The sequence below is a fragment of the Chiloscyllium plagiosum genome, chromosome 27 (genome assembly GCF_004010195.1).
Source record: "Chiloscyllium plagiosum isolate BGI_BamShark_2017 chromosome 27, ASM401019v2, whole genome shotgun sequence".
NCBI classification, from domain to species: domain Eukaryota; kingdom Metazoa; phylum Chordata; class Chondrichthyes; order Orectolobiformes; family Hemiscylliidae; genus Chiloscyllium; species Chiloscyllium plagiosum.
In genome coordinates, this window is record NC_057736.1 from 46,053,232 (window position 1) to 46,078,670 (window position 25,439).

Consider the following 25,439-nt stretch of genomic DNA (forward strand, 5'->3'; position numbering starts at 1 on the left):
GGTCCAGGTAAATTTAAGGTCAGGGTGGAATGTGTTGGTGAAGTTGATGAATTGCTCAACCTCCTCGCGGGAGCACGAGGTGGCGCCAATGCAGTCATCAATGTAGCGGAGGAAGAGGTGGGGAGTGGTGCCGGTGTAATTACGGAAGATCAACTGCTCTATGTAGCCAACAAAGAGACAGGCATAGCTGGGGCCCATACGTGTGCCCATGGCTACCCTACTTTCTCCCCACCCCCACCCTCCTCTAGCTTATCTCTCCACGCTTCAGGCTCACTGCCTTTATTCCTGATGAAGGTATTTTGCCTGAAACGTCAATTTCAAAGCTCCTTGGATGCTGCCTGAACTGCTGTGCTCTTCCAGCACCACTAATCCAGAATCTGGTTTCCAGCATCTGCAGTCATTGTTTTTACCTCGTTGATTTGGACCCCTCTCAATGCCAGGCCCATGGATCTGATTCAAATATTCAGAAACAAGGGAATCGCACCCCTCAGGAGACCAAAAGCAAGACTCTTTGTTCCCCACATTAAGAGACCCCTGCCGTTTGCAGAAAATGTAGATAACATTACCCTCTGCCTCTTTGTGCAAGTCATTAAACAGATTAATGATAGATAATAGCTAAATATTAATAATAGATTAATAGCAGAGGTCCTAGCATGGATCCTTGCAACACTCCACCAGTTACAACATGCCAATTTGTAAATGTCCCATTTATTCTTACTCTTAGCTTCCAGTCCATTATCTAATCCTGTACGCATGCTAAAGATCACTCCAACCGCTTGCATGTGGGTTAAAGTCAGACCAGTCATGATCCTATTGAATGGTGTAGCAAGTTCAAAAGGCCAAGTGGCCTACTATTGTTTCTTGTTCAATGTTTGTTTTCTTGTGTATTAATTTCTTGTGTCACACTTTCTTCAATATATTTTAGTATTCCAAGCTTGTTACATTTACTGGTGTCCCTTTAGCTGTCTACTCATTTAATCCTGAAAAAAATTCAAAGATGTTTGTCAGAAAGGATCTCCCTTTAGTAACACCATGTTGACTTGTTCTAAGTTTTGCTCAGTGCCTTTATAAGACTTCCTTCACAATGAAGTCCAGCATTTTCTTGATGGTCAGGATAACTGGCCTGCCATTCTGTTTTCCCTCCACCTCATTTTTTGAATATTGGTCTAATATTTGCTAACTACCAATTTGTGTGATCCACTCCAGAATCAAAATGATAACTAGCTCATTCACTATCTCTGCAGCTCTCTCTTTCACTATCAGAAAGTGTTGGCCGTGAGGTCTTTGGGAATGTGTCCGATTTTAGGTCCTTCAGTTTCTAATGCATTTTTACTCTGTTGATGTTAGTCACCTTAATTTTCTCACTCCAGTTAGCCTCTGGTTTACACTGTATTTCTGGGATGCAAATTTTGTCTTCTGTGCAGAATATTTCTCAGTTCTGGACCCTATTCCCCTTCTCTACTGTGGCACGATCCCCATTTTGATGGCAGGGAACTGACCAAATTTTCATTCCATCCCAGGAAAAGTAACTAATCATCAAGAAGCAGTTGGAAATCCAACTCTCTCTCTATGCCACCATCAATGACTGTGACCTCTTGATCCTACAAAATTGGCAGTCTCTGCCAGATTCTCACATGACAAAGTAATCTGGTATCTATGTGAGGACTGCCCTGTCCTTAAAGCAACTTTATAATGTATAGATGCTTCCTTGATTTCTGAAACCCTCTTCAAACTTCGAAGGGAACCAGCAGCTGCTTTGTTTATTGGCTGGAATTATATGTCAACATACGCCATGATATGCAATCAGTTAACACACTTTTAACCTATAAATTGCCACTTATACTTGATGGGTATTCCCTGACATCTTTGCTTACATTAACTATTTGAAGCATAACCATATGAAGTTAGTTGCTTAACCTGTATGGAACTGATTTAACAAGCCACCTGCAAACATCAATTTTCTGATCAATTCAAGCCACAGTGGAATTTAACAAATATCTCAATGCACAATCAAACCATATCAGGATTATTTCACAGACTGGGGTTACCTTAGTCTGACAAGAGCTGATTTCAGATTGCAGCAGGTCTTGCCTGCCCCTGAATTTGTATTCATAGAATTACAAAATCATAGAATCCCTAGTGTGGAAGCAGATCCTCTGAAAAGCATTCCCCTTCCCCCAAATCCATGTAACCCTGCATTCTGTAAAAAGAAAATCAGAGACCTTGAAAAGTGACTCTCCACTTCTAAGAATGATGCTGGAACTGAGAGGCTGTGATCCATAGAATCCCTAGTGTGGAAGCAGGCTATTCAGGCCATCAAGTCCACACTGACCCTCCAAAGAGCATCACAACCCAGACCGAGATCCTCCTACCCTATCCCTGTAACCTTGTATTTATCATGGCCAATCCACATAACCTGCACATTTTTGGATTGGAGGAAACCCACGCAGACATAGGGAGAACATGTAAACTCCACACAGACTGTCTCCTGAGGATGGAATTGAACCTGGGTTCCTGACACTGTGAGACTGCAGTGCTAACCACTGAGCCACCATGCTGCCCTGACTGCTTGAATGAGTAATTGCTCTGTCAAAAGACAGATCTGTGGAGGCCTGTTTTATATATGGCGAATGGTTCAGTAAGTATACCTGAGACCTGAATATGGGAGATTTGAAACACAGAATCCCCAAAACAGATCACTTATCCTATTGACTGGTCTAATTAATTTCAAGTCTTTACATTTTCCACATAGACCTGCAAATGTTTCCTCATTATCTGCATTTACCTAATTCCATTTCGAAAGTTACTATTGGAACTGATCCCACCATCCTTTCAGGCAATGTATTCTGCGTCATAGCAACTCATTGTATCCAAATAATTCTTTTCATTGCTCCCCTGGTATTTTTTGAGAATTATCTTGGCCTGCCTTACAGTGTGAACTGTTAGACCAGGGAAGCATGTGTTCTGTTCATGCAAAGGAAATTAACATTTACTATGAAGGACTAATAGGCTAGAATTCTCGGCTTTCAATGGTTAATGAACTCACCTTCTCTCCCTTCACACCAGGATCTCCTGTATCGCCCTGAGTGGAATTTAAACAAACATTCATCAGATAAAAAAAAAACACATATTGTTTTATAAGATTATAGTGTCTGGGAAAGACTCCAAATTAAAAAATAACCAACTTTCCAAGTATTCACCACATTTATTTTTAAGCTGGCAAATCACCAAGACAGCAGCTAGTTTTGCTCTTAAAGCTCACAGATGATGCCACGTCTTGTCCATATTGTGGGATTTAGGGTCAGCAGAAACGTGTCACAAAAAAGAAGCTGGTCTAAGGGTGCTTAAAGACTGAATGACCATGCCTCTAACCTCCATTTCAACACAATCTGACCTCTGACCCCCAAAAAGTACCATACATCAGCCAACCCTTGACCCCTATGCACCCCATAATCCCCTAACGCACAATAGTGATCTGGTCTCGATTGCTTTGCATCTTACCTTCTCACCCTGTGTTCCTGGAGGTCCAGACATGCCCTATGTTTGCAAACGAAAAGATAGTTAGATATCATGTAATATGTGTTGGTGCAAACTGCTCACAGACAAGGCAATCAGTCCGTCTGAATCTAGTGACAGCTGAACACCTTCATGTACATTCCTGAGAGCATTGGTATCCAGACAGAAACATGCTGCAACAAAGATTGCCACTCCTCTCTCTCCAACCATTCACACAGTGAGTGCTGGCGAACTGCAGATGAAGGTTGAAACTGATTAATGATGACATTTATAAGTGCTACTAAAACAGAAACAAGAAATCTTGCTAAGGTTTCAGAAAAGATAAAAGAATGAATAAGCGATTCATGTGCCACTGTACGATTGACATTATCTGCAAATTTTGCATTATTTTGCACAGTCTGAAAGATTTACTTTGAAGGTTTGATCACTTTGGAATGGTTGCCAGGACAGTAAAAAAAACACATGGGTTCCCTTTAAAGCTAAGGAATAGGATTCTTCAAACTCTGGAGACCAACAGTTTCATCTCTCCCAGGGACAGCCCTCCTTCAAGGAGCTGCTCTGGCATGCACATAGTTTCTGTCTCACCAGGCTACAACTCTTTCTATCTATAAATCTATAAGACTTCCCCAAAACCACCCGCTGCTCATGATCAAATGTGAAAAAGAGCTCACATAAATTTCTATAATTCACAACAGTTGGGAACAGGCTGAAAATTTACAACTAAAATCTTTAATAAAGCAAGGACTGAGAGACATATTTCTGGTGTTTCATGTTGACATTTGAATAATTTTTTTAGTAAAACCTCAGCATTGAGTCCTGTATTTTGTTTCCTAAATTTATGAATACATCTTTTTAATATTAGAATGTTTTGCGTTATAAATGGAAGAATTGCCATAATTATATTTATACTTTACACACTTCCTAAAACTGTGCTTTTCAATCTTCAATTGTGATGCACAAAGACAGGTTTAAAGAGGGCACTTATTACTTATGCCATTTCCATTTCTCTAGGCTGGTTTATATATTCTACAACTTCAAAGTGGTTCACTGGAAATCCCAGCATAACTCACTGATTTACACCTCTGAAAATTGCAGAACAGCTATTGTTCATTAAGGAGTTATCAAAGGTATTAAATGGTAAGTAAGGGTTCTATTTATTTATTCATGAGATGTGGACTGCTGGCTGGACCAGCATTTATTGTCCATCCCTACTTGCCCTTGTGAAAGTTCTTGTTCTGTTGTAGTTCATGTGCTGTAGTTAGATCCACAATGTTGTGAGAAAGGGATTTCCAGGTTTTTGGCCCAGTGACACTGAGAGAACAATGAAATATGTCCAAGGCAAGATGGTGAGTGGCTTGGAGGGGATTTTGCAGGGGTGGTCTTCCTATGTACCTGGTGTCCTTGTCCTTCTAGATGGTAGAGGTCGTGGGCCTGGAGGGTGCTATCAAAGGAGCCTTGGACAGTTGCTGCAGTGCATCATGTAGATGGTACACACTGATAGTTAGTGGCGAGGAAGTGAGTGTTGGAGGTGGTAGATAGGTTGCAAATCAAGTGGGCTGCTTTGTGTTGAGTTTCCTAAGTGTTACTGGAGCTGCACATCTATGCGTTCAAAGGGGCAGGGTTTGCAGAGACATTAAGTGAGTTACTTGCCAAAGATTCCAAGCTTCTGAGCTGCTCTTGTAGCCACAGCATTGATATGGTTGGTCCAGTTCAGGTTCTAGTTGATGATATGGGGGTGATGATATCAAGGTGTGAAAGGTCAAGAAAATCTCAAGGATGATATGCAGAAGTAGGTTCTAAAGGTTTCAAAACTGCATTGAAAGATTAGTTGCGCATACAAAGCTGTCAATCTGCCTCCAACCATCATAAAACCTAAAGTGAGCAAGTTCAGAGCAAAGATTAATGCAAACTTAAAACTAATTGAAGAGACTGGCTCACAAGAGCCTGTAATTCAGCACCGTCTTTGGAATCTCACTCAGAAGACTTTGCTTGGATCAGCATTCAGCTAAATATGGAAGAAAAATAATGAAAAATAAAAAAAAACCAAAGAAAATTGCTGGCCTCACAAGCGATTTCTGCTTCACTTCAATGCAGTCAGTTTGAACTTGCCAAAAACATTGCATCAGAACCTCCTTCTGAAGCAGACAAAAATAACTTTGGGAACATTTCCAGTTCAGGCTCGTTTCATGTTGCACTCAACAATCTCCCTGTTTTTCTACCCCTCCTTTTCCATACAATATGTAATTCCAAACTCAGAGCTTCCACCACAGCTGGCCAGCTCACATCCAATGTCAGAGAGGCAGTTTGCATCCGGCTTGAAGATCTCTCTGGTGACATTCTCAAAGTTAACGGTTAATACAGATGAAAACAAAATGGCTTTCCTCAGTTGAAAGGGAACACTGTTCCCTCCCTCTGGCACAGTATCTTACTCGTGCTTATCTATTCCCCAAAATGACGCAGGTGAGAGCAAAGCTTCGCTGTGGAAGCCAGAACTATAAGCTCAACACCAATAAATCCAACAAGGCAATTACAGAATCTTTTATCCCCATGCAAAGGTGGAACACATTATCATGTCAAGGTAACAGAGCCGAATAGCACAGATGCATTTATAAGGGATGTGCATTTGGGTTAGCTGAAATGGATGGGAGAAGGCTGGTGTGCACTGTAGCATGGACTTCTTGGGCCAATTGATCAGTTTCTGTGCTGATATATCATTGAATTGCACAGTACACTGAGTCGACACTGCTACCTACACTAGGCTCAGAGCTTTGAACGTTGTAACAGCCCAATGCTCATTAAAGCACTTTTCAAGCTTGTGAGGTTTCTCACCTTAAGTACACTCCTCGGCACTGCATTCCACTCTCAATCTCTCTGGGTGAAAAGTTCTTTTCCTCAAATCCTCTCTGAAACTCTTGCCTTTCACGATAAAATTATGCTACCTTGTTATAGGTCCATCAACTAAGTGGGACAGCTGTGTTCTGTCCATCTGTCCATACCCCTCGTCATCTTGTACACCTGTATCAGGATTCCCAAGCTTATCCAGCCTCTCGTCAGAACTAAAGTCCTCCATCCCAGGTACCATCCTGGTGAATTTCCTCTGCATCCCCTTCTGTGCATTTATATCCTTCCAATAGTGTGGTGACCAGACTAGCACGCTGTACTCCAGCTCTGGTGTCACCATTGTTCTGTACATCTCCTTGCACTTTTGATCTGTGTTTAAACCGATAAAGACAAGCATCCCATTTACTTTTGTAACTACTCTATTAACTAGTCCTGCCACCTTCAGGGATCTATCAATAAGCACACCAAGATCCCCAGTTCCTCTGAACTTCCTAGTAATTTTATGTGATTGTACAATGGCATATCATTTGGTGTTGCAGTTAAAAATCACACAACACCAGGTTATGGTCCGGCAGGTTTATTTGGAAGCGCTAGCTTTCTGAGCGCTGCTCCTCAACCACCTGACCAAGGAGCAGCATTCTGAAAGCTAGTGCTTCCAAATAAACCTGTTGGACTATAACCTGGTGTTGTGTGATTTTTAACTTTGTACACCCCAGTCCAACACCGGCATCTCCGAATCATTTGGTGTTGAGCAGCTTTGTATATGCAACTGTTGCGACAAGGGGACATGAGTGTCATGTGTCAAATACAGTGAAGAACTGTCCTGAAGATGGATCACTGGACCTGAAATTCTGCTTTTTCTCCATAGATACTCTCAGACCCTGCTGAGCTTTTCCAGCAACTTCTGTTCTTGCTTCTGATTTCCAATATCCGCAATCTTTGTTTTTGTTTGTGTGTCACGTGTTGTCAGCACTTTTCCCAACTGTATTACGACCAAGATGTTCTAACTTTCCTCTTCAGGATTTGTCAACAGTTGTTTGGCATAATCAGTCTGAATTCTGCTGTCCAATTCAACGGAAATTTTTAAAAATTAATTCATGGGATGTGGGTACCACTAGGCCAAAATGGATTGCTCATCCTTAATTACCCTGAAATAGGCGCTGGTGTACTGCTGCAATCTAGTGGGGGGTACATTGCAGTACATTTAGAGGGGTTCCAAGATTTCAGTGAACAAACAGCAGTATATTTCCAAGTCAGGATTGTATGTAACTTGGAGGAGAACTTGCAAGTCATGCTGTTCTCAAGTAGCTGCTGCCCTTCTTCTAAGCGGTAGAGGTCGTAGTTTTGGAAGGAACTGTTGGAGAAGCCCTGGTGAGGTGCTACAGTGAATCTTGTAGATGGTACACACTTGCTGCTGAATATCGAGGATGGAGGATGTGAGTGCTGAAGGTGGTGGATGAGGTGCTTGTTAAATGGGTGGTCTTGTCCTAAACAATGAGCTGACATTACCTACATCCCTCTCACCTACCTGGTCATTGCTGGGATATCTCCAGAAATGATTTCTCATCAGACCCCATCAACACCTCCAGGCTCCCTAAGGACCTTCTTCCCCTATCTGACTTTTTGAAGTCCTTATCCAGGCATTTCAAGTCTCTAAACTCAACTATTCCATATTCATCATGTGACCTAATGACTTCATCTTAACTAAGGACACTTGAGTCATGAAAGGCAGTGTGACTATAGCTGAGTAAGTTAACATTAGCCCAGACACTGCAGTGCCCATGATTGTAATCTATGTGTCTATGGGGAGCTGTGATAAACATCTCTTGAATCTTTCAGTATCATGTTAACTGCGTCTAGTTCTTTTGTTACAGAGTTAGCATCAGGTACAAGTACCCTCCTGGAGGCAAAGGTCACATCTTGGGGCAGACATTCTGCATCTTGCATTTGAAATTCTTATGTACACGGTAAAAATCATCACCTGACTTCATCCCTCCTTCTGTAATGTGCTCCAATCCAATAACCCTCAGAAATGTCTGCATTCTTTGAACTTTTCCATTTAGCACATTGTCCCTTCCTTCTTGGCTGTCCAGCCTCATTATTACCATTCACTCATTAACCTTCCTTACAAGTCAGGTTCGATTTAAAGAGCGCCATCTTCAATATAATAGTCATGATTTGGAGATGCCGGTGTTGGACTGGGGTGTACAAAGTTAAAAATCACACAAAACCAGGTTATAGTCCAACAGGTTTAATTGGAAGCTAGTGTGCTTCCAATTAAACCTGTTGGACTATAACCTGGTGCTGTGTGATTTTTAACTTCAATATAATAAACATTCCAAACACATCTCAGCAGTATTTTGAAGCACTGAGCCTCATGAGACAATATTGGGGTGGATGGTCAAAAATTCAGTAAAAGTGCTCGGTTTTAAGAAGTGTCTTAAAGGAAGCAAGTAAGTTAAACAGTGGAGGGTTTTACGGAGGGAATTCCAGAACTTGCAACCTCGCCAGGACAAGAGAAGCTGAGCTAAGACAATTAAAATTGAGGATGCTCACAAGGCCACGTTGAGAGGACCACAGAGATCTCGGACGGTTGTGAGATTGGAAAAGATTATAGAAATAAGGAGGGGTAAGGCCATGGAGGGATTTGAAAATAGCGATGTGAATCAGGACATTGGGAGCCAGTTTAGGTCAGTGAGCATGGGAGTGATAGGTCTTCAGAACTTGACATAAGTTAAAGCATGAGAAGCAGAGTTATGCATGATATCAAGTTTATGGAGGGTTCAATTTTAAAGACCTGCCAGGAACAGATAGGAATAGGCAGGTCTAGAAGTGACAAAGGTACATTGAGAGCTTTAGCAATAGATGAGGTGCTTGTGATCTTGGGTGATGCTAATAAATGGAATACTAATGAGAGCTGTGGAGAAAGTGAGGAACCTTAGAGTCCAGAGATCCCCGAGTGTGGCAGAACAACTCAATAAGGTGAATAAAAGGTAACTATGGTATCCTCTGTTTTATTATCCGAAGTACAGAGTGTAACAGCAGGAAGATTATGCTAGAAAGATATAAAGCATTCAAAAGACCATAATATGAGGCTCAGACTGGAAACATGCAGCAAAGAAGAAAGATTGGATAAGCTGGAGGTGTTTACCATGCAACAAGTGAAACTGAGGGCAGATTTAATTGAAGTGTACACGGTTGTGGTAAGCCGAGGGAAAGAGGGTACAAAGGAAGGAAGGATCTATTTGCCTTCAGAGAGAGGCCATGAGCAGAGGTCATAGATTTAAAGTGATTGGGTATACAGGGTTTGAGACTCACTGCCTGAAAGGGTCAAGGAAGCAAGAGATGGATCTCTTGTTTATGTGTCATATATAATTCCACTTAAGTTAGGAAATTAGTGTTATAATGGGTGTTTTTGACATGTAACACATTGTATGCTGAAGAATCAGAACATTCTGCAAAGTAAACACTGTTAAAAGTGCTGATGACCCCAAACAGGCTGCAAGCAATTGGAGCACTATTCGACTGACAAGGGCTTGAACACATGAACCTCATCAAGTTGTGACATCTGTCAGGAGTTTCCAGTCTTTACTTCAATTATAACAGTCATTCTGATTCATCTATTTGGCATATTCACTCACTGTACGTTTTGGCAAATGCTCACTGCATAGGATTTCAGGCTGTGCCAAATATTTAATTTCCAAACACAGACTAGGTAGATCCCTGCATAGTCCCAGCTGTTAGCTGTAAAGCCTCTCATTGTAATTGGTAATTCCTGGAAATTTTACTGCCATTTCAAAGAGCCAAATGAACCAACTGGCAGTACAGAATTTGAGTCTTGTTGAAATAAAGGCACATGTACTCAAAGTTTCTCATTTTGCACTCATCAGGACAATTCACCTGCTTGGCAGTTAACAATCAATCATCATTAACCAGTGCATTCTTCATGGCAATGCCTCTATCAATTACAGTCAACTGGTCAATTAAGCAGCACTCTTCTCTCATACAGTATACATTTTGTATTTCCTTGCTTTGATATTGCTTGTAAAGTTTCCTGATGAGTGTAAGAGTAAATCTTCAGACCCTTTGGCCCAAACTGGCCCATGCCAACCAAAATGTGCGTCCACGCTAACCCCACGTTGCTGTATTTGGCCTATATCCTTCTAATCCTTTCCTATCCACATATTTGTCCAAATTCCTTTTAAACGTCATGAATATATCCACCTCAACCACTTCCGCTGGCAGCTCATTCCATATGCGTACCACCCTCCATGTAAAAACGTTGCCTCTCAGGTTCCCTTTTATTCTTTCCTCTCTAACCTGAGACTGATGTCCTCTCATCCTCGATTCTCCAATCCTGGGAAAAAGACTGAGTGCATTCAACCTATCCATGTCTCTCATGATTTTATACGCCTCTATAAGGTCCCCTCTTAGTCTCCTACGCTCTAAAGAAAAAAAGTCCTAGCATGTCCAACCAATCCCTATAACTCAAATCGTTGAATCCAAGCAACATTCGTGTAAATTTCTTCTGCACCCTTTCCAGTTTAATAACATTCTTCCTATAACAAGGTGACTAAAATGGAACACAATTCTCCAAGTGCGGCCTCATGAACGTAACATAACTTCCCACCTTCTGTGCTCAATGCCCTTACTGATTGAAGGCCCCTGTCTACCGTGACTTCACTTTCAGAAAACTGTGAACCTGAACTCCAGCATCCCTCTGTCCCACTACATTCCTTAAGGCCTTATCATTCACCATGAAACTCCTACCTTGATGTGACTTTCCAAAATACAACACCTCACACTTATCTTTATTAAACTCCATTTGCCATTTCTCAGCCCACATCCCCAGCTGATCAAGGTCCTGCTGCAATTTCTGATAACCTTCCTCACTGTCAATGATACTGCCTATTTTGTGTCATCTGCAAACGTACTAATCATGCCTTGTACATTCTCATCCAAATCATTGATATAAATAACAAACAGCAATGAACCCAGAACTGACCTGTGAGGCACTCCATTAGTCAAAACTTGATTGAGTTTTTTGAAGAAGTAACAAAAAGGATTGATGAGGGCAGAGCAGTGGACGTGATCTGTATGGACTTCAGTAAGGTGTTCGACAAAATTCCTCATGGTAGACTGGTTAGCGAGGTTAGATCACATGGAATACAGGGAGAACTAGCCATTTGGATACAGAACTGGCCTGAAGGGAGAAGATAGAGGCTGGTGGTGGACGTTTGTTTTTCAGACTGGAGGCCTGTAACCTGCAGTGTGGCACAAGGATCGGTGCTGGGTCCACTACTTTTTGTCTTTTTATATAAATGATTTGGATGTGAACATAAGAGGTATAGTTAGTAAGTTTGTAGATGTCACCAGAATTGGAGGTATAGTGGACAGTGAAGGTTACCTCACAGTATAACAGGATTTTTATTAGATGGGCTACTGGGCTGAGGAATGGCAGATGGAGTTTAATTTAGGTAAATGTGAGGTGCTGGATTTTGGAAATCAGGGCAAGACTCACACACATAATGGAGAGGTCCTAGGGTGTGTTGCTGTATAAAGAGACCTTGGAGTGCAGGTTCATAGCTCCTTCAAAGTAGAGTTGCAGGTAGCTAGGATAGTGAAGATGATGTTTGGTATGCTTTCCTTTATTGGTTAGAGCACTGATTGTAGGAGTTGGGAGATCATGTTGCGGCTGTACAGGACATTGGTTAGGCCACTTTTGAAATATTACCTGCAATTCTGGTCTCCATAGGAAGGATGTTGTGAAACTTGAAAGGTTCAGAAAAGATTTACAAAGTTGTTACAAGGTTAGAAGGTTTGAGTAATAGGGAGAGGCTGAGTAGAATGGGGCTATTTTCCCTGGAGTGTTGGAGAATGAGAGGTGACCTTTATACAGGGTTTATAAAAGTTTGTGAGAAGATTTGTAGCTCGGGTGCTCGTTGCTGTGGTTCTGTTTGCCGAGCTGGAAGTTTTTGTTGCAAAGGTTTCGTCCCCTGTCTGGGTGACATCCTCAGTGCTTGGGAGCCTCCTGTGAAGCGCTTCTGTGGTGTTTCCTCCGGCATTTATAGTGGCCTGTCCCTGCCGCTTCCGGTTGTCAGTTTCAGCTGTCCGCTGTAGTGGCCGGTATATTGGGTCCAGGTCTATGTGTTTGTTGATGGAGTTTGTGAATGAGTGCCATGTTTCTAGGAATTCCCTGGCTGTTCTTTGTTTCGCTTGCCCTATAATGGTAGTGTTGTCCCAGTCAAATTCCCAGTCCCAGGGAATTCCTAGAAGCATGCCACTCATCCACAAACTCCATCAACAAACACATAGACCTGGACCCAATATACCGGCCACTACAGCGGACAGCTGAAACTGACAACCGGAAGCGGCCGGGACAGGCCACTATAAATGCTGGAGGAAACACCACAGAAGTGCTTCACAGGAGGCTCCCAAGCACTGAGGATGTCACCCAGACAAGGGACGAAACGTTTGCAACAAAAACTTCCAGCTCGGCGAACAGAACCACAGCAGCAGGTTTTATAAAATCATGAGGGCTGTGGATAGGATAGATAGACAAGGTGTTTTCCCTGGGGTTTGGGGGGGTCCAAAAAGTAGAGGGCATAGGTTTGAGGTGAGAGGGGCAAGATTTAAAAGGGACCTTAAAGGTCAATGTTTTCACACAGAGAGTGGGGCATGTATGGAATGAGCCTCCAGAGGAAGTAGTGGAGGCAGGTACAACATTTAAAAGGCATCTGGATAGGTATACAATTCGGAAATGTTTAGCGGGATATGGGCCAAATGCTGACAAATGGGACTAGATTTATTTAGGATATTTGGTCAGCTCGGACAAGTTGGACCGAAGTGTCTGTTTCCATGCTGTATATCTCTGGGACACTGTGTGTTTAATAAATTTGTGAGTATCAACATGTAAATCCATGTAACCTGCAGTTTTGAAAACCAATCATAACAACTTCCACCTTCTCACAAGTGCATTTCTGAGCCAAACACTCACCAATCTTCCAGGTGCTCCAGGTTTTGCTCCTTGACTGTGGTCTCCTGTAAATTTGACACCTCCTTGTCCCTCTAGATGTGTCGGACAAATCCCACATTGATCACCCTGTGAACAATAACACGAGCTTAATTATTTTTGTTTCAGTGTATGAAATCTCAGCTCTTCAAGTTGAGGAAAGGAAATTTAAGAAACTGCGCTGAAGGGTTTACATTCCAAGAGCCCACACATTCAGTGTGGGAGATATAATGATTGTAACGAGGTCAGCCAGGTGGACCTCACAGAATATGAGTTTTCTGATTGGGGCTGTTAATCTGGTCCAATCAGAGAGCCCTGGATGACAGATAAGAACAGGAGTGTCAGACAACCTGTTCAGAGTTGGGTCTGAAGAAGCTGAATTAGTGTCAAGGGCTTTCCAGGTGTAAGCAAGGGGTGACTTGTTGACAGGATACTGGCTTCTGCTGAGTTATTTCAGAAGGTTTTGCGGTGTGAGGCAGGAGAGACACAGAATAAGTAACAAGAAGTAGTACTGACAAGAGAACTTGAGCAATCTTTTAGCCCTGGGGAACTAAAAGCATCCAGAACTCTGAGTCCTCTGCAGTGTTTGGTTGCTCAGTGTTTGATTACATGTCTCGCAGAGTGCTTCAGAGAACAACTCTGGGACACCAGCACCAACCAAGCCCACCGCCCCCCTGACCAAACACTTCAACTCCCCCTCCCACTCCGCAAGGACATGCAGGTTCTGAGCCTCCTCCATCGCCACTCCCTTACCACCCGACGCCTGGAGGAAGAACACCTCATTTTCTATCTCGGGACCCTCCAACCCCATGGCATCAATGTGGATTTCGCCAGTTTCCTCATTTCCCCCCCACTTTCCCCCTAGTCCCCACCCCCCACCATATCCCAGTTCCAACCTTCCAGCTCAGCACCGCACTCATGACCGGTCACACCTGTCCATCTTCCTTCCCATCTATCTGCTCCACCCTTCCCTCCGACCTATCACCTTTATCCCCACCTCCATCCACCTATTGCACTTTCAGCTACCTTCCGCCTAGCCCAGCCCCTTCCCATTTATCTCTCCACCCCCGAGGTCCCCAGCCTCATTGCTGATAAAGAGCTTTTGCCTGAAACATCAATTTTCCTGCTCCTTGGATGCTGCCTGACCTGCTGTGTTTTTCCAGCCCCACATTCTTGACTCTAATCTCCAGCATCTGCAGTCCTCACTTTCGCCTAGATCTCTCTGTTGACTGCTTACTGCATGTGATTAATGAAAGCTTGGTTTGATGTCTGGAGAGAGACTGTAAACATGGGAGCAGACATTTGAAAGCATTGTAAATCCTACATGCATAGAAGCTGGTGTGTCATCTTTGTATATCTCCCAGGTATAAAATATAAGCCTCACCTTGCAAAACCACACCCCCATCCAACATACTACACAATCCTTTCCCTCTCACTCTATTATAACACTTTGCCAGAGGCACCAGATGCTAATACTGTATCGTAGGTGTTCAATGCCTGTAATGGATTATGGAATTGGGAGGAGGTTTCTAAATTTATACATAATCCTTGGTTGGCAGGAGCTGAGTTTACAAATGATCCCTGACAAGATCCCATATTTATGTGGGAACTCTGATGGTACCCTCCTGTTTGCATGGCAGAGAAAAAGGTGTGATGTGAATGATAATTAACTTCACTGAAATCAGGTAGTAGGCATGAACTGCCAAGTCATTTGATGCCCACAAACAGATAGACAGTGAAATGGTGTCTGTTAGGTTTGGAGGTGTGAGCTTGTAACATGTAACTTTCTAAAAAAAAATGTAAATTTCTTAAACCCTGACGTTCATCAAGTGCCTCTCTGGAATTAAACACAACTCTCATCACGATCAAAAAAATGGGTTCCATAGGAAAGTGGATGAAATTCAGTGGGATCTGGGATGAGGCATTAAGGTGAGGATTTGGGATGATAATCAGAAAGGTGTAGTGGGCTGAGTGTCCTTTCTCTATGAAGGTGACCTTCCTCCTAATATCATTCACAAAATCCAACCTCTGGTGCACTGCAGCTAACTAACTATTCTTTAATATCAGCGTGAACAGCAAGTACTAGAGTAGTCTTTAACCCGAAGGGTCACTTCAGCTTGGTGTCTCCAAGTCCACATATCTGGAACAGAAGAAACTGTATCAGCATCAGAAGGAAATCATCCCCCTGGTCGCATCAGAATGAGCCTTTCCTAACTCAGAGACATCAGGAATGCATTGAAGCACTTCCATGTTCACACTAGGCTGAGACACTTTGATTGTCTCGAATTGATACTGCCACCACTTTGTCCTGCAACACACTGAGCTGTGAAGTGACTGCCTGAACTACTGTCAGAGCTAGCTCAATGTTCTTTAGGAAGGGCTGATTCTGGATCATGGTGACTGGTTACACTTGGACAAGGACTGGCAGCCAAACACAGTGACTTACCTTTTCTCCCTTTGGCCCTGGTAATCCAGGTTTACCCTAAAAACAGAGAAAAGGCCAAAGTTTAATGTCGTCCAGAGGAGCTGATGAAACTTTAAACACAAGCAGCAACACCTGTTCACTCCATCAAATCACACATTAAAATTAACGTTGAATCATTTTCTTTTTGACTATGGAGGATTACTCATCTTGTTGTAGACTGCAGGACCTAAGTCTACAGGCCAGAGTTATCTTACACTGACAGTCTAGTTACAGTGTTGGACTAACAACCCTACAGTTGGAAGCTCAAAACCTAGTTCAGCAAATCGTGAAATTGAATCCAACAAATTTCAAATGACAGTCTTGTACACTTCAGGACAGAGGTCTAGTACGTTGATTTTCAGATATTACTGATTTAATTTCCTCTGGGAATAGGAAACATTAATTTAAGCCAATAGTGATCGGAACCTCCTTAGTGCAGATGGTCTAGATGGAGTTGTTGTTGTCAGGTGTGTCCAGGAAGGATTCCTGACTCAATATGTAGATAGACCAACTGCCATATTGGATTTGGTGCTTGGCAATGAGCCAGGCCACTGTCAGATCTTTCAGTGGGATAGCATTTTGGTGACAGTGACCACAACTGCCTCAACCTTTAATTGGGGGAGGGGAAATTATCAAGCTATTAGACAGGAGTTGTGGAGTATAAATTAGGAAGAACTGCTCTACAGGAAATGCATAACAGAAATGTGGCGGCTGTTCAAGGAGCACTTGTTGCGAGTGTTGGATAACTTTGTCCCACTGAGACAGGCAAAGAATGGTAAGGTGAAGGAGCCTTGGATGACAGGCAAAGAGGAGCTTCTCGTCAAGGGGAAGAAGGAAGCTTACTTAAGGTTGAGGAAGCAAGGATCTGGCACAGCTTGAGAGGATTGCCGGGTAGCTAGGAAAGAACTCAAAAATGGACTGAGGACAACTAGGATGGAGCACAAAAAAGCCTTGGGGGAAAGGATTAGGGAAACCTAAAGGCATTCTACACTTATGTGTGGAATAAGAGAATGATGAAGACAGAAGGTAGGGCCGATCAAGGAAAGTAGAAGGAACTCCTGCCTGGAGTCTGAACAGGTAGGGGAGGCCCTAAATGAGGTTTTTGCTTCAGCATTCACTAGAAAGAGGGACTTTGTTGATAGTGAGAACTCCATGGACCAGGTTAATAGGCTTGAACAGACTGATATATAAAAAAAAATAAAAATCACACAATACCAGGTTATAGTCCAACACGTTTACTTGGAGGCAATAAACTGCTTCTCCATGTTGTGGAGCAGGATCATACGACTCAGAATCTTATAGCAATAGGACTGCAGTGTCATGGAATATAATCTTAAACAAATTTAGCTTCAGTCTTTCATCTTTTAGAATGATCATGTTAGTTTCAATGCCTTCATATGTAAATCTCAGAACTTTTTTAAAGTTATTATGACATTAAGAAAGTGGATATGCTGGAAATTCTGGGAAGCATCAGTCCCCAGGGCCAGACTAGATATATCCAAGGTTACTACGGGAAGCAAGGACTGAGATTGCTGCACCTCTGGCGATGATCTTTGCATCCTCACTCTCCATGGAAGTAGTACCGGATGATTAGAGGGAGATGAATGTTGCACCTCTGTTCAAGGAAGGGAATAGGGAAATCCCTGGGAATTACAGACCAGTCAGTCTTACGTTTGTGGTAAGCAAAGTACTGGAAAGGATTCTGAGAGATAGGATTTAAAGCTATTCGGAAAAACATAATTTAATTAAAGATCGTCAGCATGGCTTTGTGAGAGGCAGGTCATGACTCACAAGCCTTGCTGAATTCTTTGAGGATGTTACAAGACAAGTTGATGAAGGTCGAGCGGTGGATGTGGTGTATATGGATTTCAGTAAGGCATTTGATAAGGTTCCCCATGGTAGGCTCATTCAGAAAGTTAGGAGGTATGGGATACAGGGAAATTTGTCTGCCTGGATACAGAATTCGCTAGCTGAAAGTGGTATTAGGTGGAAAGTATTTCGCTTGGAGGTCGGTGACCAGTGGTGTCCCACAGGGATCTGTTCTTGGACCTATGCTCTTAGTAGTTTTTATAAATGACTTGGATAAAGAAGTGGAAGGGTGGGCAAGTAAGTTTGCTGATGACACAAAGGTTGGTGGTGTCATAGATAGTGTCGAGGGCTGTTGCTGGCTACAACAAGATACTGACAGGATGCGGAGCTGGGCTGAAAAGTGGTAGATGGAGTTCAACCTGGATAAATATGAAGTGATTCATTTTGGAAGGTTGAATTTGAATGCTGAATAGAAGGTGAAAGACAGGATTCTTGGCAGTGCGGAGGAACAGCGGGATCTTGTTCATAGTTCCCTCAATGTTGCCACCCAACTTTATAGGGGAGAAAGTGAGGGCTGCAGATGCTGGAGATCAGAGCTGAAAATGTGTTGCTGGAAAAGCGCAGCAGGTCAGGCAGCATCCAGGGAACAGGAGAATCGAAGTTTCGGGCAAAAGCTCATTCCTGAAGAAGGGCTTATGCCCGAAACGTCGATTCTCCTGTTCCCTCGATGCTGCCTGACCTGCTGCGCTTTTCCAGCAACACATTTTCAGCACCCAACTTTATAGGGTTGTTAAGCAATGGCTTTCATTAACATGGATTTTGAGGTTAAGAGCCGTGAGATTTTGCTGCAGCAGCTCTATAAAACTCTGGTTAGACCATGCTTGGAATTTTGTGTCCTATTCTGGTTGCTTCATTAAAGGGAAGGATGGAAATGTTTTAGAGAGGATGTAGAGGAGGTTTACCAGGATGCTGCCTGGATTGGAGGGCTTGTCTTATGAAGAGAGGTTGAATGAGCTAAGGCTTTTCACTCTGGAGAGAAGAAGGAAGAGAGGTGACTTGATAGAGATGTACAAGATAATGAAAGGCATAGATAGAGTAGATAACCAGAGAATTTTCCCCAGGGCAGAAATGGCTGTCATGAGAGGTCATAATCTTAAGGTAATTGGAGGAAGGTTTAGGGGAGATCTCAGAGGTAGGTGAGTTAGAGAGTGGTTGGTGCGTGGAGTGCACCGCTAGCAATGGTAGTAGAGTCAGAGGCATTAGGGACATTTAAGTGAGTGCTGGACAAGGACATGGACGACAGTAAATTGAGGGTGTGTAGGTTAGATTGATCTTAGATTAAGATAAATGCTTGGCACACCATTGTGGGCCGAAGGGCCTATACTGTGCTGTATGTTCTAAAGCTCAACTTGTTCAAGCATTCCCAGCCTGGGCTAGTGAACATTCCACTTCACTTCCACACTACACTCATACTGCCCTCTGAGTGCCTGAACTTGTTAAAAGCAAACACTTATGAAAATGGAGAATGATATTAAGAGTCCAAATATTGTAGAGGGACAAAGATCAGACAATCCAACACCAGAGTGAGGAACAGGAGTTGGTTGGTTATTTAGCTGCTTGAACCAGCTCTGTTTGTGGTTTTAAATCCACTTTCCTGTCTGTCCCCCTATAATCCTCGATTCCCTTGATAATCAAAAATCTGCTCAAATATGATCAATGGCCCAGTCTCTGCTGCAGTTTGGGGAGAGAATTCTAAACATTAATGACTCTGTGAGAGAACAAATTTCTCCTCATTTCCATATTAATTTGGAGACCTTTTTATTTAAAGCTATGCCCTGCTCTTTCTAGATTCTCTTGAAGATTAAACATCCTCTCAGCATCTTCTCTGTGAAGTGCCAATAAGACCATTCCTCTAAACTCCAATGAGGACAGACCCAACCTTCTCCATCTTCCGTCACATGAGCTGAGTGAACTTTATCTAAATTGTACCTAATGCAAACACGTCCTTCCTCAAGTAAGGTGACCAAACTGCAAGGGGTGGCACGGTGGCTCAGTGGTTAGCACTGCTGCCTCACAGCACCAGGGACCCAGGTTTGATTCCAGCCTCAGGCGACTGTCTGTGTGGAGTTTACACATTCTTCCAATGTCTGTATGGGTTTCCTCCGGGTGCTCTGTTTTCCTCCCACAATCCAAAGATGTGCAAGTTAGGTGAATTGGCCATGCTAAATTGCCCACAGTGTTCAGGGATGCGTAGGGTAGGTGCATTATTCAGGGATAAATGTAGAGTAATAGGGGGAATGGGTCTGGGTGGATTAATCTTCAGAGGGTCGGTTTGGACTTGCTGGGCTAGAAGGCCTATTTCCACACTGTAGGGATTCTATGTTTGGTACTCATAAGCGTGGTAACAACAATCTCCTGGGTGGTAGCAGCAAAGCTCCATCATCCCTTTTACAGTAAAAGCCAACATTCTAGTTGCTTCCTTAATTACTTGCTGTATCTTCATGCCAATAAAACACCATTGGCTGTGTCGTAATCTTTCAAACAGCATGTTAGCAAATCCCTTTTGGTAATCTTTACTCTCATTGTTCATCATATCCTCAAGATTGTCTATGAAATGTGTCCAATATTATTTATCTTCTAAAGAATGATGCTGACTCTACCTGTCTGTATTATGATTTTCTAAATATCCTACTCCCACTTCTACAGTGGTAGATTCTAGTATTTTTCCCCATGACAGATGTTAGACAAACGGGCCTAACAGTTTCCCGCCCTCTGTCTTCATCCTTGAACAGAGATGTTCCATTTGACATTTCCTAATCTGTGAGGACCTTGAAGTTCTGGAAGATTACAACCAATACATTTCCTATCTCTAAAGTTACTTCTTTTAAGAATCTAGAATGTAGCTCATCAGATCCAGAGAATTTGTCGGGCTTTTCAACCCTTTAGTTTTCACTGACGATAACAACTGCTTTAAGTTCCTTCCTCCCATTTGTCTCATTTCTTTCTTCAGATGCATTTTGTGGTCTCCATTGTGTCAATAGATACAAAACTTTTGGCTCCTGCCATTTCCTTATAGCTCACTATTAATTTCCCAGCCTTACCCTCTCAGGGGCCAATGTTCACTTCAGCAACTCTTTTCCTGTTTGTATACGTGTGGGAACGTCCACTGTTTTTATATTTGACGCTAGTTTTCTCTCATCCTCCTTTTGGTTTTACATATCTATTGCTGCTTTCAAAAACCATCCAAATGTTCTGCCCTACTATTGATCTTTGCAGCATTGTACGCCTTTTCTTTCAATTTGATACGATCCTTAACATGGGTTGTGCATCCTTCTTATATAGCCGTTCTTTCATAATAACATGCATATTTGTTGAGAATGTTGAAATATCTCTTCAAAGGTCCCCCACTGATTATTCATCATCTTACATTATAATTCACTTTTTCAGTCCAACTTTAGCCAACTCTATCCCAAAAAACCTTGCAACGGCAATTGCAAGAGCAAAACACTATTATAGGCCTGCATTACTGATTCAAATTGAATGCCATGATTACCCTTGCCAAGAGATCCTTTACTGTGACATCATTATTCTAGCTGGTCTCATTAATTGTTAACATGCTCAAAATAGCATCACTTCTGGTCGATTCCAAAATTTAATATTCTAATAAAGTATCCCAAATGCAGTCTGTGACTCATCCTCCAGATTACAGTTACACGTTTGATTTGTCCAGCAGATTTGATGAGTAGAATCATTTACGATTATTGAAGTACCAATTAAAAACTGTCCCCATCAAACATACCCAGGTCAGGTACAGCAGGGGGCTAGATACAGAGTAAAGCTTCCTCTGCACTATCCTGATCAAACACTCCCAGGACAGGTAGAGCACAGGGTAAGTAACGCTCCCCAACACTGTCTCCACCAAACACTCCCAGGGTTAGATACAAAGTAAAGTTCTCTCTACTCTTTGAAACTGAACCTAAAGCTCTTTCCACTCTTTTAAACTGAAAATAAAACTCTCTCTGCACTGTTCCAATCAAACACTCCCCAAGTCATGACCAGCACTGGATTAGATGCAAAGTAAAGTTCTCTCTATACTTTTCCAGAACAGCAATGGCACAGGGTTTGCTGCAGAGTTTCCCTGCATTTTCCCCATCAAACACTCCCTGCAAACTCACCAGCCTCATGGTCTCTTTACTGAGAATGCTTATGCATTAGGCAATTCACTCTCACTGGAAAAGCATTAATTCTGCTCTGTCCCAGTCAGCTGGGATCATATGGGTAATTTTGTTTGAAGTCCTACAATCATTGTACTTACAGGTTTTCCCGGGATGCCTTCTGGGCCAGGATCCCCATCATTTCCCTGAAGAACACAAGGAGAGGTGAAAATTCTGAAGACACAATGAGGTTTAGCAGCTCCTGGCTGCTATTTGAAAGCAAAGAACATCCCTGAGATTTACAAGAAGGTGATAACCATTTGCTGTTTGACCTCACTCCTCACCTTGTCTCATCTGCACATTCATGTGGAGATAAGATTATAATTCAAAGTTTACATCAGTCCCTTGCACGTCATCTGTAGATTGGCTGAATCTCTTTTCCTTGTTCAACCCACTTAAAAGTCCAACAACAGTGAAAGGAATAGGAGGAAACTATGTACATTTAGCAAAGAGGTATTCACTCAGATTCAGAATAGTGGAATTAAACCTTAAACGTGAAATTACAGTGTCTCAGGCTGCATCTGTGCTGACAGAATAGTATGGTTAATGAGTCCATCAATAGCTTAAATACAGTTTGATGAAAGATTATGGAGCTGAAACGTTAACTCTGTTTCTCTCCAGCAAGGCTATCAGACCTGCTGGATATCTCTCACTTTCTCAGTTTAAACTGTAAACTGCCAGGAACTGCAATAGTATTGCTTTGCAATAGATGTCACATTGCAGATTCATTTCAGGACTTGACCAACCTTTAGGGTTGGACAATTCACAGCTCAAACTGCTGTTTGTAAATGATAGTGTCACAGTCACCTCAGACCCCAGGAGGATCTCTGATCATGTCACATCAGCTCTGTGTAAGTGAAGGAATCACTTTAACATCATTACATTGCCCTCAGATCCTCAAATTGTAAAGGTGGAAATGGTCTGGCTGATTAAATTAGTGATAGCACCCTCCCCCTCTGAGGTAGAAGACTATGATTTCTAGTCTTACTCCTAAGTATTCTGGACAAAAGTCCAGACTGACACTTCAGTACTGCATTGAGTGAGTGATGCAGTTTTAAATGTCGTCCCCAACTTTCCTTGTGGAAGATCCTATGTCACTATTTCAAAAAAAAAGAGCAGGGAAGTTCTCCGAAGTGGCCCAGACAATAATTATCCCTTAATTGACATCACAGAAACAGATTACCTGGACACTTCCACACTGCTACTTGTGATACTGTGCATAAATGGGCTATTGTGTTTCCTGCACTGAAGCAGTGACTACACTTCAAAAATATTTCACTGGCTGCAAAACATTTTGAAACATCCAAAGTTTGTGCAGGATGCTGTAAAAATGTTGGTCTTTCTTTGTGTTTCAATACACCCCTCTTCCCACCCCTACACATGTTCTGCCTCAGAGAGGTGGGCATTTTATTAACATTATGTCCATATGGGACCCTCATATAAGTTTGACATTGACCAGGTTTTTAGATGCTCTATGGGGCGGGAGTGGTGTGAAGGTGCTTCTACAGGATTACTATTCCAGAGTGGAGTACCAACATTCCCGGGCCATGGGTTCAAGACCCGTCCACGGTCAATAGTGACATTTAAATTTAATAAAGAAAAAAATCTAAAAGTGACCACTATCATTTTGTTTTTTGTTTGAGAAACCCATCTGGTCACTCATGTCCTTGAGGGAAGGAAATCTGTCATCCTTACCATGTGTGTACAGTGACTCCATGCCCACAATAATGTGCTTGACTCAACTGCTCTCTGGGCATTTTGAGATGGGCAATAAATGCTGGCCTAGCCAGTGATGCCCATGAAAAAAATAACACAAAAATGTGTTTCTTGAAAGTCCCCCATGGGCAGATGTAGACGGAGTGCCCCTTCACCCTCAGCACTTTTAAGGTGGCCTCCAAGGTGCCTGTACCCTTGATTCATCTCTTGTCCCTTTCTCAGGGGTTGGAGGTGCACATCCCAGACAGTGATGACTGACCTCTTATTCCTGCCCACCAAAAAACCTTGACCTCTAACCTAGACAACCCACCCTGATCGCCCAGGACCATGCCTCCTGCCTCTGGATGGCCTGCCCAACTGTCAGCTAGTCAGTCAATCAACTCCTGGAAACTCTTTGAGGAGAAAGTGAGGTCTGCAGATGCTGGAGGTCAGAGCTGAAAATGTGTTGCTGGAAAAGCGCAGCAGGTCAGGCAGCATCCAGGGAACAGGAGAATCGACGTTTCGGGCATAAGCCCTTCTTCAGTCATTCCTGAAGAAGGGCTTATGCCTGAAACGTCGATTCTCCTGTTCCCTGGATGCTGCCTGACCTGCTGCACTTTTCCAGCAACACATTTTCAGCTCCTGGAAACTCTTGCAAGAGAGTTAAAGCATGGAATTGCGTTTTAATGCTCCAGGGATTTTACTCCCCAGCTACCCACAGTCATGACTCAGGGATTAATGGCAAATCTCTGGAAACAGCAGGCCATTCCTGAAGGGACAGAAACCTGCTGAAGATTGAACAATGCACTTGCAACAGTTAGTGAATAAACAATGGAGAGCAGCGTGGTAAGGATAGTGTAGGCAATAATTAATGCACAGAGGTGTGTAGTTACAGAGATTCCAGGATGGAGCAGCATATCTGGGTGAGCTGAATGTACTTACTGCTTCTCCTTTTGGTCCGGGTGGGCCACCAGGTTTCCCCTTTAGGACATAAAAGGTGACAATTGTTAAAGCAGCATTAACCACAGGAGGTTACACTAGTCTGTCTGGTAGGGAATGAAGGAGATAGAGCTTACACATGGACAGAGAGAAAAGGTCTGGAATGAAGGAAGCCTCACTGCCCCAACAGAGAAACACTGAAGACACAACACAGCCTGGGGCAAACCACAGATTGGGCAAGTGACATTTTTCACCAGGAGGACAGGGATAAGAGTGTTCTCTTACAGAGTACTCATTTACAAACAGAGATGTGGAAGAATTGTTTTTCTCAGAGGGCAGTGAATGTTTGGAATTCTCTTCCCTAGAAAACTGTGGAGGCTTTATTACTGACGGTATTTAAAGAGGAGGTTTATCTTTGAAAAACAGAAGAGTTAAGGGCTTTGACGAGTCAGCACAAAAGAAGAGTTGAGGCCTGGTAATAAATTGTCATGATCTTATAAAATGGTGGAGCAGGCTTGAGGGGCCAAATGGCCCATCACCTACTCCTATTTCTGATGTGGCAAGAGTGAAGGCCGGGGGAGGGGGAGGGGAGTTGAGGGATGGTGGTGTGGTTAGAGGTTGCGCTGTCGACTCTGCAGGACTGCTCTGGAGAAATTGAAGAAGAACTTCCAGACCCGTACTGTAAACAAAACCCTGGAGCAAAATTACAGAGTCATTGAACATAACTACGTATAGGTTTCCTTGTTATTTCAATGGGGTTGCAAGGGGTTGGGATGGTGACAGTGATGGGGAGAGGATGCTGAGCAGGAGGACAAGGGGTGGAAGCAGTGAGGGAAATGGGGGAGGGAGAGGAACAGCAAAAGGGTTGGGCGAGGGGGCAAGGGCTGTGGTGGGACACGGGTGAAGGCAGCAGGGAATGGAGTGGGATAGAGAAGAGAAGAGGAGGGAA

At 42.9% G+C, this 25,439-nt stretch overlaps 1 protein-coding gene across 1 annotated transcript in view; it reads right to left on the minus strand.

The window, feature by feature from the left end:
• The window catches only part of col16a1 (collagen, type XVI, alpha 1), a 357,671-nt gene that overhangs the window by 131,618 nt on the left and 200,614 nt on the right, over window positions 1-25,439 (minus strand). The window contains exons 18-23 of the mRNA XM_043717133.1: window positions 24,494-24,532; window positions 21,958-22,002; window positions 15,816-15,851; window positions 13,355-13,459; window positions 3,502-3,537; window positions 3,047-3,082 (exon numbers count right to left, since the gene is read on the minus strand). Of these exons, the coding sequence (XP_043573068.1) occupies window positions 3,047-3,082; window positions 3,502-3,537; window positions 13,355-13,459; window positions 15,816-15,851; window positions 21,958-22,002; window positions 24,494-24,532 (297 nt within the window). The remainder of the gene's footprint in view (window positions 1-3,046; window positions 3,083-3,501; window positions 3,538-13,354; window positions 13,460-15,815; window positions 15,852-21,957; window positions 22,003-24,493; window positions 24,533-25,439) is intronic.